Raw genomic sequence first — 20238 nt, forward strand, 5'->3', positions numbered from 1 at the left:
GCTGACTCATATCCAGCTTCTCGTCCACTGTCACCCCTAGGTCCTTTTCCGCAGAACTGCTGCCTAGCCATTCGGTCCCTAGTCTGTAGCGGTGCATTGGGTTCTTCCGTCCTAAGTGCAGGACCCTGCACTTATCCTTATTGAACCTCATCAGATTTCTTTTGGCCCAATCCTCCAATTTGTCTAGGTCCTTCTGTAGCCTATCCCTCCCCTCCAGCGTATCTACCACTCCTCCCAGTTTAGTATCGTCCGCAAATTTGCTGAGAGTGCAATCCACACCATCCTCCAGATCATTTATGAAGATATTGAACAAAACCGGCCCCAGGACTGACCCCTGGGGCACTCCACTTGACACCGGCTGCCAACTAGACATGGAGCCATTGATCACTACCCGTTGAGCCCGACAATCTAGCCAGCTTTCTACCCACCCTATAGTGCATTCATCCAGCCCATACTTCCTTAACTTGCTGACAAGAATACTGTGGGAGACCGTGTCAAAAGCTTTGCTAAAGTCAAGAAACAATACATCCACTGCTTTCCCTTCATCCACAGAACCAGTAATCTCATGATAAAAGGCGATTAGATTAGTCAGGCATGACCTTCCCTTGGTGAATCCATGCTGGCTGTTCCTGATCACTTTCCTCTCATGCAAGTACTTCAAGATTGATTCTTTGAGGACCTGCTCCATGATTTTTCCAGGGACTGAGGTGAGGCTGACTGGCCTGTAGTTCCCAGGATCCTCCTTCTTCCCTTTTTTAAAGATTGGCACTACATTAGCCTTTTTCCAGTCATCCGGGACTTCCCCGGTTCGCCACGAGTTTTCAAAGATAATGGCCAATGGCTCTGCAATCACAGCCGCCAATTCCTTCAGCACTCTCGGATGCAACTCGTCCGGCCCCATGGACTTGTGCACGTCCAGCTTTTCTAAATAGTCCCTAACCACCTCTATGTCCACAGAGGGCTGGCCATCTCTTCCCCATTTTGTGATGCCCAGCGTAGCAGTCTGGGAGCTGACCTTGTTAGTGAAAACAGAGGCAAAAAAAGCATTGAGTACATTAGCTTTTTCCACATCCTCTGTCACTAGGTTGCCTCCCTCATTCAGTAAGGGGCCCACACTTTCCTTGGCTTTCTTCTTGTTGCCAACATACCTGAAGAAACCCTTCTTGTTACTCTTGACATCTCTCGCTAGCTGCAGCTCCAGGTGCGATTTGGCCCTCCTGATTTCATTCCTACATGCCCGAGCAATATTTTTATACTTTTCCCTGGTCATATGTCCAACCTTCCACTTCTTGTAAGCTTCTTTTTTATGTTTAAGATCCGCTAGGATTTCACCGTTAAGCCAAGCTGGTCGCCTGCCATATTTACTATTCTTTCGACTCATTGGGATGGTGAGTTGAGTGCTTCAGAGTGCTGAGTTGATAGCATCCAACCAGGCATCTCCCCGACTCTCACTCAGTGCTGAGGCTGCTGCTGCCTGGCATCCTTTCTTATGGCTGTGATTTGGGAAGGGAAAGACCCTGGGGGGATTTGACAGCTTTCCAACTAAGGCTCTTGGTTTCAACAACCGTGCACTACTTTATCCGTTGCATCCTTGAGCTGTAGGTGGTGAAAAAGGTTTGACTTACTGAACCAATTCTCCTGTCAACATTCCCCATGCCTGCATAGCCATCCCACGGAAGAGCCTCAACAAACAATGTGAAAAATGCCCCTAAGCTTTCTCTGGAGTGGACTGAAGCCCTTAAAAAGCCCACCCAGCTTTGCATTTCATTTGACACTATTCCAGTAGGTTTGAGTGACACCAAGCAAAGCATGGCTAAATGGCTGTCTTATTGCATCTCTCCATGCTGCAGCCAGCTGGGCCTGTCGAGGCTTATTCCACTTGGGGCTTCCAAGCTCAGATCTGTCTAGTCAGGAGACAGCAGGTCTTCTCTGTATCCAGGTACCAAGCACTATTGCATAGACTGGGCTTCTAGACCAGAATCCTCGTTTGACATATGGGTGTTACACAACCTGTTTCTGAGCTGCCAGTGCCCCAACTCTCCTGGCCTCTAAAAATTGGGTTTATTTTGGGTTGTCTTTATATTACCCACTGTTTCCACTCACTGTCATACCACTCCCTGGCATCAGAGTGTGGGGCTGCAGAGATCTTCACCTTTCATGCCACCTGTGGACTACCACTTTGACCTGTGATGGCCTGTTTCTGTCTTCATCTTCCATAGCCTAGCCCTCCAGCCAGGTCACCTCTTAGGGTCAGTCCCCTTCCAAGGTAATGAAAGTCCAAGTGAAAATTCCAATAAACATCCAAACAAAGATTCTTCTGCCCCTCCTGGGCTCTGCTGCAGTTCCCTGCTCCGGGGCCCTGTGCACTTCTTCAGCAGAGCACAGCCTCCCCTCCCACAGTGCTTCCCCTGCAGGTTCCGCGCTGCCTCCCCTCCTGGGGACCCCGGCAACTTCTGCTAGGGACCTCCCTACTTCCAGACTGTCACTTCAGCCTGCCTTCCCCAGGGCCTTCCCAGGGAGAGGGAGCTCCTTCCTCTGCAGTCCACTCTGACCTTTTCACAGCAGGGGTCACTAGTTGTAATGAAGTTCCCAGATCAGAATCAGCTGGGCGATAACTTCTACCTCACAGGCAAGGCTGAAGACGTCTGTTAAAGGGCCACCCAGCATGTGACACCCGCCTTTCAGGGAGATAGTTTAACCCTCCATAAAAGTAATGGATTGTTACCATTCTAGGCACAAGTCTTGTTCCCTATTGATACTGCCTCTCTTGCTACCCGGTACCATTTGGTTTAGCTCCATCCCTCATGTAGTTGTCTATAGGAGTTGGAATCCACTCCGAGGGGCATCTCTGGAGGAAGGAACATTGCTGGGAATCAGAGTAGCAGCCATGTTAGTCTGTAGCCCTAAAAAGAAAAGGAGTACTTTGGGCACCTTAGAGACTAACAAATTTATTAGACCATAAGCTTTCGTGAGCTACAGCTCACTTAATCGGATGCCTTCAGTGGAAAGTATAGTGGGGAGATTTTATATACACAGAGAACATGAAACAATGGGTGTTACCATACAGAGTGTAACAAGAGTGATCAGGAAAGGTGAGCTATTACCAGCAGGAGAGCGGGCCGGCAGGGGGAACCTTTTGTAGTGATAATCAAGGTGGGCCATTTCCAGCAGTTGACAAGAACAGTAGGAGGGAAAATAAACAAGGGGAAATAGTTTTACTTTGTGTAATGACACATCCACTCCCAGTCTTTATTCAAGCCTAAGTTAATTGTATCCAGTTTGCAAATTAATTCCAATTCAGCAGTCTCTCATTGGAGTCTGTTTCTGAAGTTTTTTTGTTGACGAATTGCCACTTTTAGGTCTGTAATCGAGTGACCAGAGAGATTGAAGTGTTCTCCAACTGGTTTTTGAACATTATAATTCTTGACGTCTGATTTGTGTCCATTTATTCTTTTACGTAGAGACTGTCCAGTTTGACCAATGTACATGGCAGAGGGGCATTGCTGGCACACGATGGCATATATCACATTGGTAGATGCGCAGGTGAACGAGCCTCTGATAGTGTGGCTGATGTGATTAGGCCCTATGATGGTGTCCCCTGAATAGATATGTGGACACAGTTGGCAATGGGCTTTGTTGCAAGGATAGATTCCTGGGTTAGAGTTTTTGTTGTGTGGTGCGTGGTTGCTGGTGAGTATTTGCTTCAGGTTGGGGGGCTGTCTGTAAGCAAGGACTGGCCTGTCTCCCAAGATCTGTGAGAGTGATGCGTCATCCTTCAGGATAGGTTGTAGATCCTTGATGATGTGTTGGAGAGGTTTTCATTGGGGGCTGAAGATGACGGCTAGTGGCGTTCTGTTATTTTCTTTGTTGGGCCTGTCGTGTAGTAGGTAACTCTGGGTACTCTTCTGGCGCTGTCAATCTGAAGAAACTACACCATCTGCTCAAGAAACTCCCTGAAGAAGCACAAGAACAAATCCACACAGACATACCCCTAGAACCCCGACCAGGGGCATTCTATCTGCTACCCAAGATCCATAAACCTGGAAATCCTGGATGCCCCATCATCTCAGGCATTGGCACCCTGACAGCAGGATTGTCTGGCTATGTAGACTCCCTCCTCAGGCTCTACGCTACCAGCACTCCCAGCTATCTTCGAGACACCACTGACTTCCTGAGGAAACTACAATCCATCGGTGATCTTCCTGAAAACACCATCCTGGCCACTGTGGAGTTTTTTTCTCTCCTGCTGGTAATAGCTCACCTTACCTGATCACTCTCATTACAGTGTGTATGGTAACACCCATTGTTTCATGTTCTCTGTGTATATAAAATCTCCCCACTGTATTTTCCACTGCGTGCATCCAATGAAGTGAGCTGTAGCAAAAAGAGTGGCAGCTTAAACAGTTTTATGATGCATTCAGAAATACTTCGTTTCTAAAGGTCATTCCCTGCTTGACTACATCAGTCAGAAAAGTGACGGTAAAAATGGCCCTGTTGATGCTGCCCTCCTGTCAGTTATACTCTTATGGATTTAGAACAGGTAGGCAGGGAGGAAAGCAAAGCTGGAGTTGTTTCTGCCTTTGACATAATCACTGAAGCTGCTGGCTGAGTTCTCATTCTAGAACTTTTTTTCTCCTTAAAACAGAGGAAGTGGAAAAAACCCAGTTTGATTTTCCTGTACGTTGAACTTATACTGCTGGCAGTTAGAATAAAAAAATCACCTGTAAAAAATTAGCAAATTAGAGATGAAAGGATTTGATTCAGAACACATATAGAATACAATCTGTGACTTTTCTGACCAGAACCATGCTTTGAAGCTAATCAGATTTTGGATCTACAGTACCTGGGTCCCTTTAAACACAAAACAACATGACAGTTTAGGCGAGGGGTTTGCAACCATCAGGGTAATCCGCTGGCGGGCCGCGAGATATTTTGTTTATGTTGACCGTCCGCAGGCACAGCCCCCTCCCCCCCCCCCCCCCGCAGCTCCAAGTGGCCACAGTTTGCCATTCCTGGCCAATGGGAGCTGCAGGAAGCGGTGGTCAGCACATCCCTTCCCACAGTGATATATTCCATCATGTGCCAGAAATGTCCCTCGGCCATGTACTTTGGCCAAACCAGACAGTCTCTACGCAAAAGAATAAATGGACATAAATCTGCAATCAGGAATTATAACATTCAAAAACCAAAAAGAAAAGGAGTACTTGTGGCACCTTAGAGGCTAACCAATTTATCTGAGCATAAGCTTTCGTGAGCTACAGCTCACCAGTAGGAGAACACTTCAATCTCCCCGGTCACTCAATAACAGACTTAAAAGTGGCAATTCTTCAACAAAAAAACTTCAAAAACAGATTCCAATGTGAAACTGCAGAACTGGAATTAATTTGCAAACTGGACACCATCAAATTAGGCCTGAATAAAGACTGGGAGTGGATGGGTCATTACAAAAACTAATTTCCCCATACTAATTTCCCCCTACTGTTACTCACACCTTCTTGTCAACTGTTTGAAATGGGCCACCCTCATTACCACTACAAAAGTGATTTTTCCTCCCTTGGTATTCTACGGTTAATTGAATTGTCTTGTTAGACTGACCCCCCACTTGGTAAGGCAACTCCCATCTTTTCATGTACTATGTATATATACCTGCTACTGTATTTTCCAGTCCATGCATCTGATGAAGTGTGTTCTAGCCCATGAACGCTTATGCCCAAATAAATTTGTTAGCCTCTAAGGTGCCACAAGGACTCCTCGTTGTTTTTGCTTCTACAAAATGCTACTCTAAAATACCGGCTCCTCTTTGCATATCTAACCATTGTAACCCTTCAGTCATATTGTACTACAGCAGAAAAGCACAAATTGCAGAACTACTGGGGTAAAGATGTACAGTTCTGTAAAACATAGCACCCCAGACGCTTGGGCCGAGACCCAATGTGAAATCTTGGCTTCACTAAGATCCATGTCAAATCACCCATTGACTTCAAAGGGGCCAGGATTTCACACACACACACTGCAAGTTTTTCAACCCAATGACAATGGAAATGCAGATCGAAACTCAGTCTCATTAATATGGCGTAGTGATGTTCTAATGACATTTATATATTGGATACAAATACATGTAACGTGAATCAAGAGCCCTTCTGAGAGCTCACCATGCGACAGCATGGGAAACCCAGATTAAAGGCTACACTCGATCTCACACACCTAGGCAGCAATGAGCACACTGTATTATTAACAGGAAGCCAGTGTAGAGTGGTATTCGGCTCTCACCGCTGACCTTCTGTCATGTTTTCCACAATACAGCTAGGCCACTGGGGAAATAGCAGCTTAATCAGAGGAGCCAGCAAAGTCCCTTGGAACAACCAGAGCTCTGCCGCCCATGCTCAGGGAGTTGAGCACAGGCCGGCTGCTTTGGGCTTTCCCACATATGTGGCTCATGAGGGATGGATTCTTCAAACCTGCCTTTTAACTCAAGGGGAGCTGTAGCTGCAGTCACACTCTGAGCACAGCTCCAACATCTTCATGAAAGTGGAAATATTTGGATGTAAGACAGATCAAATGCAGTGGTGATTGGCATGTATAATTTCTGCCTGATACAGATATGTAATTACAGGATAGCGTGTACATGAGTTGGTCTCCACATCTTGCTGGAATGCCAGCATGGTGGATCTAGCTCACCGTGTTTTTCAGTTATTAAACTAATGCTGCAAGTTTCCTTCAAACAATGTTCTCCTGAGTGCAGCTGAGCAGCGTTCTGTCAGTGTTGGCTGGCGTGGTATTAGCTTCCCTGTGGCAGCCTCAGCGAGAATTGCAGTGGTTTGATCTCTTTCATTAGGATTTCAGCAGCTATGTTTCCCTACAGGAGGCACTCAATAACTTTTCCTGTAACTCCTTTCTTTGCAGGGGAAGCTGGAGCTGGCTTCCAGCATTTCAGAACTGGAATCTTCTGTGCAGCTACTTCAGGATGCTCTCAACAGGCTTGGCCAGTTCACTCAAAGAGTTGGCTCCAAGGGGGCAGTTGCAATGGAGCTAGCAGCAAGAGACTTTGCCTACACTCTGGCAAGGATCTACACAGGTAATGGAGAGAACTGACAAACAATCCCCTGCAGAGACTCCAAAATGACTCTGAATTAGTCCTGGGATGTTCAGTTTCAGGGATGCTGGGGTAGGTTTCAGCTGGAGGAGATTGGTTTTCAAATGTCGTTGAACAGTGCTGGTGTAAAGAATGCTGGTCACTGCCTCCTTTTCGAGCAGAAGCAGATTCAGGTATGAACCAGCAAGATGCTGTGCTGGAGTAAGGAACACCTGACCCTTCCATTATACTTTGCTATCGGGATGGGAGTCTGGAAACATTTATACCTGATGTGTGCTTTTTGTAGGGGCTCTCTTACTCGAACACGCAGCCGGGCCTGACGCCTGCTCCACAGACACCTACGCAGCTCAGAGGTAAAGAGAACCCCTTTCTCCAGCCCCTTTCTTCCAAGTAGATCCCCTAGGTATATTCAGCAGGCTAATGTGATCCAATCCCTTTCTAGTAGTCAGTCACCCCTTGTACTGAGACAGACCCAGAGCTCAACATCCGCTGCTGATGGAGACAAGTAACAGTCCTGCTGTGGTATCAGTGAAATCTGATCAATCCACTCCATGATGTTCCTGGGAATTGTCTGTCCACAGCATGCCTTTCTAGAGATTGTAACACTACTAGGGGCTAGGTTGCAACAGGTATTGTCTGTACAATGGCTTTGGTTAAAAGTTATTTGCATCCCCTACTCAGGTGGTGTAAACAGGATCTTTGCCCAGTAGACTCAGAAGAAAAAGCTGGCTGTTATGATGCCAAGGCAGCTTCCCGGGATATCTCCTTGGTTTATGAGAGAAGCCCAGTTTTGAAAGGAAAGCTATGACTTCACTGAAGCTAACTGAGAAAAACTGTTGAAGCTAACTCACTTTGGAAGAGAAATTGGATTACAATCCTGGCCAGCGCCTGGGGCATCCAGTACAAATTGCATTTGCTTATAGTATGCTTAATATTTAGGGTTATGCTAAACAAATTGACTATGACCATCTGAGTATCACCGATAGTCTCTTTCAGGAGGAGTTGAAAAGAAACATGCTTAGAATGTTTTAGCAAACACCTGGTGGTCAAATGTAGAGCATGAATTTAATAAGCAGACTCTGAAGTGCTAATGAGTATTCTTTTCAACACTGAGACAAAGAAAAAAACCAAAGCTACATCTGAAGCCTGGTCTCAAACACAAAAGTCGCAAAAGTTTATAAAATGGGATTTTATCTTTGCAACACCACTTCCCTGCCCCCTCTTTCTGAGCTAACACCCTACATCTGCAATGCTGCCTCCAGCAGCTTTGTGTCAGTGGAGAGTTCCCCTCCACAAGGGCATTCTCCACTGGCCACTTTAGCCACATGAATCTGGCTCCAAGGCTGTAGCATAACTTGAGAACATAAGTCCCATCTACACTGTGATGTAACTAGATTTCTCAACTCAGCAGTTTTCATCTTAACATATGATATGGTCCTTTGTAATAGGTCCTGATTGCAGCTGGGTAGGACAAAGGACCATATCATATATTAAGATGAAAACTTTATATTATCCTGTAACTGAACCGAGAGCCAAGCTAGCTAACCATTGTGTAGTATTTCGGCTAGCTGTGCTTGTGATTTCCTCTTTAATTTCTTCCTTGTAACAAATAATTTTTGCTTTAACTTAAGATAATTGGATTTAAGATAACATGGAGACTTTAAGCTGGGAATGCCTCTTGTTGGGGGCCTTGGAAAATAGGACAGTGACCTCTGAGGAAGCTGAGTCTGGAGTAGACGTAATGGTTTGAGCATCTGGCCAGATGAGGAAAGATGAGATCCTCTTTCTCAGGCAATGCCAAAAAGAGACAGATATCAGTCAGCAAGGTTATAGGAGGGTGCTTGGCAGAGTTCCAGTCACCCTATGGATAGGTCTGAAAGAAATGGTTACATTTTATTAGTGAGGAAGTGTACACAAAGAATTGTTAAATAGAAACTTGATGCTATTGAGACATGCGTGTCACAAGACAGCCTGATGCAGAGAAGTACCTTCGGGCAAGTCTACTCTACAAAATGAAGTTGACCTAAGTTATGTCGACGTACAGCCACCGCAGTAATTGTATCTGTTTTACATGTCCACATGACGCTCCTTGTGTCAGCAGTGCACATCCTCACCTGGAGTGCTTGCACCAATTTAACTGCCAGTGTGGGACACTGTGGGACAGTTCCTGACAGGCAGTAACAGTCAATGTAAGCAACGCAGTGTCTACAATGTCACTTCGTCAACCTAACTATGTGACGGGTTGGATCACAGAAACCCCCTTGGGACGACCACCTAATGTGCCAAGAATACTTCTGCTCCTGCTTTCCCTGCCAGCTGGGGACTCCAGCACCCTGTCTTGCTGAGCCAGACAAGCCAGTCTGCTCCAACACAGATCCAGGGTCTGAACCATGGGCCCCAAAGCTGCAGACTTAACTGAAAGCAGCTTAAGAAATGTTCCTGTCTTTAACACTCAGATGCCCAACTCCCAATGAGGTCCAAACCCCAAATAAATCTGCTTCTAAAGCTTATACACGGTAAACTCATAAATTGTTCGCCCTCTATAACACTGATAGACATGCAGAGCTGTTCCCCGCCCCCCCGGTATTAATACATACTCTGGGTTAATTAATAAGTAAAAAGTGATTTTATTAAATACAGAAAGTAGGATTTAAGTGGTTCCAAGTAGTAACAGACAGAACAAAGTGAATTACCAAGAAAAATAAACAGAACATGCAAGTCTATGTCTAGAAAACTGAATACAGATAAAACCTCACCAATTCCAGTAAGCGTCCTTTTACAGACTAGTCTCCTTCTAGTCTGGGTCCAGCAATCACTCACGCCCCCTGAAATTACTGTCCTTTGTTCCAGTTTCTCTCAGGTATCCTTGGGGGTGGAGAGACTATCTCTTTAGCCAGATGAAGACAAAATGGAGGGGTCTCCCAGGGGTTTTAATAGACTTTCTCCTCTAAGTGGACACCCCTCCCTCCCCCTGTGTAGAATCCAGCTACAAAATGGAGTTGTGGAGTCACATGGGCCAGTCACATGTCCATGCATGACTTAGAACTTAGAGGTAGCAGCCATGGATCACATGCTATCTTGAACATCCTCAAGTAGACTTCTTATGTGGATTGGAGCATTCCAAGATCCATTGTCGCTTAAGTGCTTCTTGATTGGGCACTTAATTTGCACATACCTTTCTCAAGAAGCTGACCAAATGCTTTACAAAGGCTACTTAAAAATCAAGCCAGTACACACCCAATATTCATAACTTCGAACACAAAAATGATACCTGCATACAAATAGGATTAATAGATTCAGTAGATCATAACCTTTACAGAGATATGTTACATGGCATATGTAGCATAAAACATATTCTAGTTATGTCATATATACATTCATAAGTATATTTCCATAAAGCCTTTTGGGGGGGCACCGGTCAAACTACATTGACTTAAGCGCTACGCCTCTTGTGAAAGTGGAATTATTAAGTCGCTGTAGTCGGCGAGTTACATCGGTGCAAGCTACATTATAGCTTAGTAGATTACAGAGTTGGGTCGACGTAAGCTGCCTCTGTAGTGTAGACCATGCCTTAGTGTATTAGAAGTTGAATTGTTAAGGTACAGTACTGAACCAGACTTATCTCTATATGTTATTAAAAAATCCATCTTCGGTGAGATCAAATACATAACGTAGCTGATAAAATTGCTTAGATCTTACATTTCGGTTGTAATTTTTTTTATAATCAGTGCAAACAACTTAAAATGTGAAACCATTTCTTTGAATAAGATGGTTGAGTGATTTGGCTATTCTGCAATAAAGGAATTGGGAAAAGGTTAAATACACATGCATTTTTCTTTTTAAAGTACATCTAGTGCTCAACATTTAAATGAGACAGAGCAGGTCCCCTCTCCATACCATGTAAGTGGAACTCCCTGTTGAACTGAACTTCAACTTATAAAGAGGGCAGATGTGGGGAAGGAATCATAAATACACTGCAACTACGATAGCCTTTTCCCCCCACCCAAAAATTACAGAGACATGCAGTATGCTCATTGCCTTACCCAGCCCAGTGACTGTATCGCTAAATACAGTTAACTATTGTTACCAAAGACATGCTGTTCCTTCGCCAATGACATAGGTAACAACAAACTGTAGCCAGGAGGGTTCTATGCCTTCTGTGATAGTCACTTGTTGCTGAGTTATTCAAAGCCTCAGAAGGGCACCAACACTAATGTCAGTCTAGTTCCAGGAAGCTACTCTACAAAAGCTACTGCATAAAAAGCTACTGTGGGATGAGACAAGTTACTTCAGTATGAATCTTGCTCCAGGCTCCCAGAATGAGAAAGTTGCTTCCTATTGGTAAAGGAAAATAATCTTTGTCCTCATTAGAGTTCATTCATTTCCCTTGCACATGTGCCTTAATGGTACTGCAGGACATAAGGTTTCCAGTTTTAGGTTAAAAATCAGTAAAACACCATCAAAGCAGACACATAGGTGTCATTACTGTGGAAAACAAGGGAAATAGCTGTATTATTTTGTATGAATATATGTACTGCAGTTTATCTGCTTGATATTCTGTCTGACTACACAGAGTCAAATGAAAGGGGTTGTTATGAATAGCCAACAGGAAATGAAAGAATGGTGGAGATCAGACATCTGGGGTAAACACCTTCAAGGGAGTTAAGGTAACACGGGTTAGTTTATTAATTGGGAAGATCTTTTCTGGGCACCAGCAAATTCATACAGTTGTTTTGCCAAAGCCACAGCCTAGACCTCAAGAAGGTCCATAAACAGTTAAGACCCTTGTCTTAGAGAGGAAGGGGGATGGGGAACAGGGAGACACACAGAGAACGCTGCAGGGGCTGCCGGGCTGTCTGTCCCAGGCCAGGAGAAGGGGTGTCTGGGCTAAGAAAAAAGAATAAATTTAGGTAAGACCCAGACATTTAGGTCTTTTGTTATTTTACCTTTTCTCTGCTTGCTATCTGCCTTTGGCTGAATAGATAATACTGTTTTGAAGAACCTGTTTTTCAGTCACTTCAGTCAGCTGTTGTCACAGGCTCCTAGAGGCTCACACATGCCAAACAAAAGGGACGGTTCTGCTACAGTTGGTAGCCAGAGGGGCTGAAGCCCACACCCACTCGTGAGGCACGTCTACACTGCAAGCAGGGGTGTGGGATTGGGGCACATGTCGACCATACCTGAGCTGCCTCGTGTCTAGGTAGCTCGAGTACTAACAGCAGCGAAGTTGTGGCGGCATGGGCTGTACAAGCACAGTCAGGATCCTGGGTACGCCCGTGGGGTGCGTCCACACTACCCGACGGATGGGCGGGCAGCAATCGCTCCAGCGGAGGTCGATTTATCGCATCTAGTCTAGACGCAATAAATTGACCCCCGAGCGCTCTCCCGTCGACTCCTGTACCCCACCGCCGCGAGAGGCGCAGGCAGAGTTGACGGGGCAGCGGCAGCCGTCGACTCATCGTAGTGAAGACACCGCGGCGAGTAGGTCTAAGTACCTCGACTTCAGCTCCGTTGTTCACATGGCTGAAGTTGCGTAGCTTAGATCGGCCCCCAGGGTAGACCAGGCCTCGGACAGTCTGCACGTGCTGACGTCTGGGCTGCTACTGCTGTCCAGGTTAGCTAGAGTCAGGCTGGCTCAGGTTTGGCTACCTGTGCTGCAATCACACCTCTGACCTCCGTGTAGCCCTGCCCATATGGTGCCATGCAGAGCGGGGTGAAAGTTCTGAAACCCGTCACCAGAGAGGTGCACTTGGGAAGGACTCTAAGGGGGCTAAAGCACAGCTCACCCTGTACCCTGTGTGCCAGATCCAATATAAAATGACCCACATTTAACTTCTAGTGTTCTAGGAGTTCTTTACAGAGGTGATTAACAGACCACCAAGATCCTGATGCTTGCTAGGGAGCCAGTCTCCTGGAGTGCAGGGCTTTGACAATCCATGTTAACTGGGAGCTTTGGCCTTCTTTTTCTTTTCTTTTTTTCGTGTGGCAGGGTTGGGGTGAGGGAGGAGAGGGATTTTTAAACATAAATAAATAAAAGTTTAAGCCCTGCATATACACTGAGTTACAAAACACAAGGGACTGTATAATTGTCACTGTGTATGTAAATGACAAATTTATTAATATCTAAATAGTCACTTGGAGGTGACAGCAGAATAAATGGTGTTACAAACAAGTAATCCCTAGGCTCTAACAATTTATACTGCCGCTAAGCCGCTCTCCGGTCTCAGATTTGCATGTGTTCAAATACTTAATGTTCTTGAAGAACTGATCAGATTTCAGATGCTATTTTAATAAAAATTCCACTCCAAATGTATAATCAAATGCATCACCTATGACCACTGCAAGACAATTAATTTAATAATATAACCCTGGGAATTAGGTAAAAAAACATATTTCTTAAATAGTAAGATAAAATTTGAGCGGCACTTCAAAAATTTGAAAGTCCAGAGGGTGTGCTGACCTTAAAACCCCAAAAGCAACAATCTCTCAGCCCCGGAGCCTGTACTGCGAGCATAAAATGAAAGGATGGAGATCATTCTTTACCTCTCCCTAATGGGATGTTTGTACACTGTACAGTTATCCGGACAAATGTTGAGACTCAGGGTCATCTATTCCAAAAATAACTCACTAAGCAGCACTGACAAACATCCCCTGCTGGGTCACATCAATCAATGGAATCTAGCTAAAGATAACATTGGAGACAATGTAAATCTTGCTCTGGATCCTGAATGTGAACCAAACGCTCCAGAAACTGAATTTCATATAGCAGTGGTTGCAGCAGTTCCTGTACATCATCATCATTATCATCATGTTCCTATTACACCTCTGGCGTTTAGGGCAGTGATGAAGCTCCTCCACTCCTGTCTGTTTCTGGCAAGTCCTTCAATGGTTCCTCAGCTGTGCCCCAGGTTTTTCAGCTTGGCTTCCACAGCTCTTCGCCATGTTGTTTGATGGTGCTCAGATCCTCTTGGCTGAACCGTGTCAATAGATCTTGGTTTGAGATTGTTCTGGGCCAAAAGATATGGAGGATTTTCTGAGGCAGGTTGTATGGAATGAAGACAGTTTGGACATATCATACTTTCTCATTCCCCAGCATTCTGCACTCTAAAGTAGTGTTGAAAGTACGCAGCTCTGATAAATCTGAAGTTTGGTTTTGGCGTAGTATTTTGATGATTTCCAGCGTGTATTTAAGCTCCTGGAGGTGTTTCTGGCTTTATTGATTTTGTTCCAGATGTCCTGGCTTGTTCCACCATCCTAGCTGATGGTGCTGCCCAAGTATGTGAATGTTTCTACATTGGTGAGAACATAATCCTCTATCCGTACCGGTGATTGTGAGGCAATATTAAAGGTGATGATATCTGTCTTATTGCGGGTTTCAGAGTAGCAGCCGTGTTAGTCTGTATCTGCAAAAAGAAAAGGAGGACTTGTGGCACCTTAGAAACTAACCAATTTATTTGAGCATAAGCTTTCGTGAGCTACAGCTCACTTTATTGGAAAGCTTATGCTCAAATAAATCCGATGAAGTGAGCTGTAGCTCACGAAAGCTCATGCTCAAATAAATTGGTTAGTCTCTAAGGTGCCACAAGTACTCCTTTTCTTTTTGCGAATACAGACTAACACGGCTGTTACTCTGAAACCTGCTAATTTATGATTTACTTTGAACAATTCTGCATTCAAGTTATCCTTGCCAGGAGCTTTCCCATTTTTTAAGGATTTGATGGCTTGAATGATCTCTTCCTTTGTTGGGGTGTCTGTGTTGAGATCAAGATCTTCTTCTGCCTCCTGGATGTTTGCTTCCGCTTTAGGTGGCTCCCTGTTCAGCAATTCTTTTAAATACTCTGTCCAGTGCATTTCCTGTTCTTTTTCGGTAGTTAGTAGGTGTCCTTGTTTGTTCCTGATGAGAGTGTTTGTTGATGTCTGCCATTTACCACTGATAAGTCACGTCATTTTGTAGACGGTTCCTTGTTCACCACAAGCAGCTGCATCCTCTGCTTGTATTACCAGATTATTAATATAATGTCGGTGTGCCTTGCTATACTGCTCGTGGTATTTGTCCTTTAGCTTCTGGGATTTTGTGTCTAAAACTTTTATCTTCAGGGCTCATCTGGTTTCTATGGCATTCCACGTGCTGGGAGTAATCCACTCTTTCCTTCTCTTCTGCCTGTAGCCTAGACAGACTTCCCTGCTCTGTTTATAAATTGTTGTTACTTTGTCCCACTTCTTGCTGTTCTCATCTGCATTCCCCTCCTCTTCATCAAGGTCTGCAAGTGCTTGAAACCTGTTCTTTAACTGCAGAACGAAGGCTTTCTGTATTTCAAGGGACTTTAATTTGTCAATATCATAACGCCTATGGCCCTTGTTTGGTGGACCCACACTTCTCAGTTTTAGCTTGATGGAGGCTGTCACAAGGTGGTGGTCACTGTCAACATCTGCCCCCCTTCTAACTTTCACATCTGTCAGTGAGTGTCGTCATTTGTCATTGATCATGATATGGTCAATCTGGTTCTTATCTCTGCCCTTTGGAGAACACCATGTCAGCTTGTGAATTTCACGATGCTGAAATAGGGTTCCACCAATGACTAGGTCATTCATATTATAGAAATCAACAAGCCTTTCTCCGTTTTCATTCATGGTGCCACACCCTTGTCTTCCCATTGCTCTGTCATTGTTTGTGTTTATAGAATCATAGAATATCAGGGTTGGAAGGGACCTCAGGAGGTCATCTAGTCCAACCCCCTGCTCAAAGCAGGACCAATCCCCAACTAAATCATCCCAGCCAGGGCTTTGTCAAGCCTGACCTTAAAAATATCTAAGGAAGGAGATTCCACCACCTTCCTAGGGAACCCATTTCAGTGCTTCACCACCCTCCTAGTGAAAAAGTTTTTCCTAATATCCAACCTAAACCTCCCCCACTGCAACTTGATACCATTACTCCTTGTTCTGTCATCAGCTACCACTGAGAACAGTCTAGAGCCATCCTCTTTGGAACCCCCTTTCAGGTAGTTGAAAGCAGCTATCAAATCCCCCCTCATTCTTCTCTTCTGCAGACTCAACAATCCCAGGTCCCTCAGCCTCTCCTCATAAGTCATGTGTTCCAGTCCCCTAATCATTTTTGTTGCCTTCCGCTGGACGTTTTCCAATTTTTCCACATCCTTCTTGTAGTGTGGGGCCCAAAACTGGACACAGTACTCCAGATGAGGCCCCACCAATGTCGAATAGAGGGGAACGATCACGTCCCTCGATCTGCTGGCAATGCCCCTACGTATACATCCCAAAATGCCATTGGCCTTCTTGGCAACAAGGGCACACTGCTGACTCATATCCAGCTTCTCGTCCACTGTAACCCCTAGGTCCTTTCTGCAGAACTGCTGCCGAGCAGTTGTCCTTACCGACCTTGGCATTCAGGTATCCCATAACGCTAGGTCATGGCGTGGTACTCTCTCTAACTCCGCCTGTAGTGAAAGCTAGAATTTGTCCTCTTTTCTTCATCGCTGTCATTTGTCAGAGCATAGCACTGAATCAGGGTGACATTATTATGTTTCCCTTTCAGTCTGGCTCTCATAAGTCTGCTGCTGATGGATTTCCATTCAAGCAGAGAATGCTCCACTCCCTTCTTCAAAAGAATGGCAACACCCTCATGGTGTTGCCCATCATCCCATCCAGAAAACAGCAAAGTTTCTCCCAAGGCTGTTGTTAATCTTCCTGATCCCATCCATCTGCTCTCTCTGACACACAGGATGTGTAAGCTGTAGCATCTCTTCTCTGCTGTGACATGAGCTAGCTTCCCTGTATCGTACATTGTCCGTATGTTCCAAAAACCAAGTTTGTTTCTCCCCCCCTCCAGCTTTTGAAAGTATCTTGTCTCCTCATTGGTCATTTTGGTCAGGTGCCAGCGAGGTTATCCTAGCTTCTTAACCCTTTACAGGTGAAAGGGTTTTTCCCCTGGCCAGGAGGGATTTTAAAGGTGTTTACACTTCCCTTTATATTCCCTTTATATTGATGACATCAGGGGTTCTCACAACAAATTTATTGGTGGCCTCAGAGTGCAGCCACCAACTCTCACTGGTGGCCGCACTAATATTTTCCTAAAATACTTAATTAATTTTAGAAAAAACAATTAAATATGCGCAGATTCACATCCCAATCATTGTAATGTATATTTGTAGGGCTTTTTGGCAGACTCAATAACAAAAATAATTCTGCCTCCCCCTTCGCCCCACCCCCACCCCATCCAGGGCTTCGTGGGTCCTGGGGCTTGCTGTGAAAAGTGGTATTTGTATCTTTGTTAATATCACAGCACACTGAGTCGCTACCTGGGAGGCTATGAAAAGTGATAAGTGATATTAACAAACATGCAAGTATCACTTTTCACACATAGCTAGTAAATCTGCTGTGAAAAGTGAGACTTGCATGTTTGTTAAATCACTTTTCTCAGTATGCCCCAAGACCCATTAAGCCCCGGATGGGGGAGCTGAAGGGGGAGGCAGCGGGGGCCTGGGGCAATGGTGGGATGTATGCAAGGCCAGAAAGGCAGCGAGGTCCTGGGAGGGTGGGATGGATACATGGCCATGGGAGGCAGCAGGGGCCAGGGGCGATGGGGGTGGGTGGTGAGCCCCACTGTTGCGTTGGCAGAGCCAGGGAACTGGTGTCTGCTGCCATGCACCCAGGGCCAGGGCTCAGTGCCCGCGGCCAGAACCCGGAGCTGGGGACGGGAACTGCGTGGCTGAAGCCAGGGATCAGAGCCTGTGGCCAGGCAGACGAAGCTGTGGGTCAGCACCCAGGGCTAGTGCCTGCCGCCACACGGCCAGAACCCGGAGCTGGGGACGGGAACTGCGTGGCTGGAGCCAGGGATCGGAGCCTGTGGCCAGGCAGACGAAGCTGTTGGTCAGCGCCCAGGGCTAGCCCCTGCCGCCACACGGCCAGAGCCCAGAGCTGTGTGCCGGAGCCCAGGCGTGCGTGGCTGGAGCCAGGAGTCAGCGCTCGCTGCTGCGTGGCCAGGGGCAGGGCCGGCACCACGTGGCCAGAGCCTGGGAACAGAGCTGGGGGTCGGTGCCGGCTGCTGTGCAGTGGGGCAGGGGATCAGCACCAGGGGCTAGGCAGGAGTGGCTGGAGACCGGGGCCAGCGCTCGCCACCGCACGGCTGGAACCGGGGGCCAGAGGCCGACTGAAGCTCTGCGGCCAAGGGTCAGTCAGTACCTGCTGCCCTGCAGCCAGAGCCAGGGGTTGGCGCCCAAAGCCCCATGCTTGGAGCCTGCTCCTGTGTGGCTGGGGGTCGGCGCCTGTGGACAGCGCCTGCCATTGCACAGACGGAGCTCGGGGCTGGAGCCGGGAGCCAGCACCTGATGCCATGCAACTGGAACCCGGGGCCAGAGGCTGAAGCCCCGCAGCTGGAGCCTGCCACCCAACTCCCATGCGCATTTGAGAAACGTTGCCTTAGAGTACATGGAATCAACAGATCTTCCACCACCACCTTCAGAGACGCATCTTTGTTAATCACCTCTGAACACAGCTGCATGGGGAGTCAGGCTCTAGTGTGGTATTTGCTTGGATGGGACACGCCGAGCTTCACACACTCCTGTGCAATTTCCTGTCTCATGCAGCAATCACCAGACCCCTGCTGCGATGCGTTACGTAAGGGGTCTTGAGGCTTGGATCTTCCCTTTCAGTGGTGGGACAACACTGCCCCTCTGTGGCCAAATATGTAACTGTATGAAATATCCTGCAACGATTTGCTGGACACTGTCCCAGCCACTTTCTCTCTTCAAAGAAGAGCTCTCACACCAGGGGACACGCATCAGAATGAACGCATGGGTCCATCCGCTCTTCAGGGGGCTGGAAACTATTCTTGCCACAGGTGCCAGTTAAGAAGGTCTTCATGTTTAACCAGGGCATCCTCCGTCTCAGGCCCTGTTCGTTCACCTGATCTGGCAGCAAGGTTGCAATGCTGTCGTTGTGACACCTCATCCTTCTCTTTAGCAACAGGCACAGCTGTTAAAAAAGCAGGTCCCCAAAGCAGCCATTGCAGTGTTACAGACATAGGACTATGGTTTTATGACAGGGTTGAGCGAAAGAAGAGACCAAACAGTGACAGAAAGAGCTTCAGTTCAATCACTGAGGGCCAGATTCTGCACCCTTTTCACCCTGAATAATACCTAGCTTTAGAAGCAATAGGATGACTTGGAACAAGTCACAGAGTCAGGTGCTACTCAGCGTGGATAACAATGGAAGGATCTGGCCCCCAAAGCTGAAAACCTGCAGTAGCCCGTAGAGCCAGTGCATGCCCCCATTCAGAGGGGAGTACAGCGGGTGGAATAAGCCACACCCCCATTCCTTCTCCGTCCCATCCCCAGACTCCACTGGGGTTTCCTACGGAGCTGAGCTCCATGGCACAAAGAGAACATCAATCCTCCTGCACAGGGTCTGCAAATTCAGCCCCCCTCTGCAGTGACCCCATAGAAGGCCAAGCTCCAGCCTTATTGTCCAAGGGCCAACACAAAGCCTAGTGACCGATACTGCAGGAGGGCAGGCACAAGAGCTCCTGACCATTCCTTCCAGTGGCAGACTGAAACGGACACAGTCTTCTTCCTGAGGGGAACTTCTTTAAGTGCCCCGCTCGCAAAGTGTAGTTAAATTAAGAGCAAGAGAAACAGAATGCCTTAGCAGGGTCTGCAGGCATCTCAGTGCATTCTCTATTCTCCTGGAACTTTTCACTTCAATGCAGACTTAACTCAGGCCCAGCTGTGGATTTTCCCCTTAACATTCTCTGTGTTCACACATATGCACTCCTCTATCAGTCCTACACAGTGAGGTAGCCACCACTCCCTGAGCCATACAGCAACGATCATAGGACTGGAAGGGACCTCAATAGGTCACCTAGTCCTGTCCTCTGCACTCATGGCAGAACTAAGTATTATCTGCATGTATCACTACCCTGAGGTAACCGCAGTGACAACACAGTCATAACAATCAAGACATGATGGTCCTCCAATCCCTTCCCATAAGTCCTGTGACCAGAACTCCATCTGCCTTTGCTTCACTACCTCGTCTCCTCTGCTCAGTGCCCTGCTTGTCGTTTCTTCAGCTTCGCACAACTCTGGTGTTTGATACAGCACAACAATGTCCACTACCATGCCTGTGCAACAGCC

General features: G+C 46.6%; 1 protein-coding gene across 6 annotated transcripts in view; it reads left to right on the forward strand.

The window, feature by feature from the left end:
• The window catches only part of LOC144275667 (acyl-CoA dehydrogenase family member 11-like), a 55301-nt gene that overhangs the window by 21739 nt on the left and 13324 nt on the right, over positions 1-20238 (forward strand). For 2 of the 6 annotated variants that reach the window (XM_077835126.1, XM_077835127.1), the window contains 3 exons: positions 6904-7075; positions 7380-7446; positions 7775-10917. In XM_077835126.1, coding sequence (XP_077691252.1) covers positions 6904-7075; positions 7380-7446; positions 7775-7901 — 366 coding nt within the window. In that variant the 3' untranslated portion in view covers positions 7902-10917. Of the gene's footprint in view, positions 1-6903; positions 7447-7774; positions 10918-20238 lie in introns of those variants that run through there. The other 4 variants (XR_013348074.1, XR_013348072.1, XR_013348071.1 and 1 more) reach the window with 4 other exon arrangements.

The sequence above is a fragment of the Eretmochelys imbricata genome, chromosome 15 (genome assembly GCF_965152235.1).
Source record: "Eretmochelys imbricata isolate rEreImb1 chromosome 15, rEreImb1.hap1, whole genome shotgun sequence".
NCBI lineage: Eukaryota > Metazoa > Chordata > Testudines > Cheloniidae > Eretmochelys > Eretmochelys imbricata.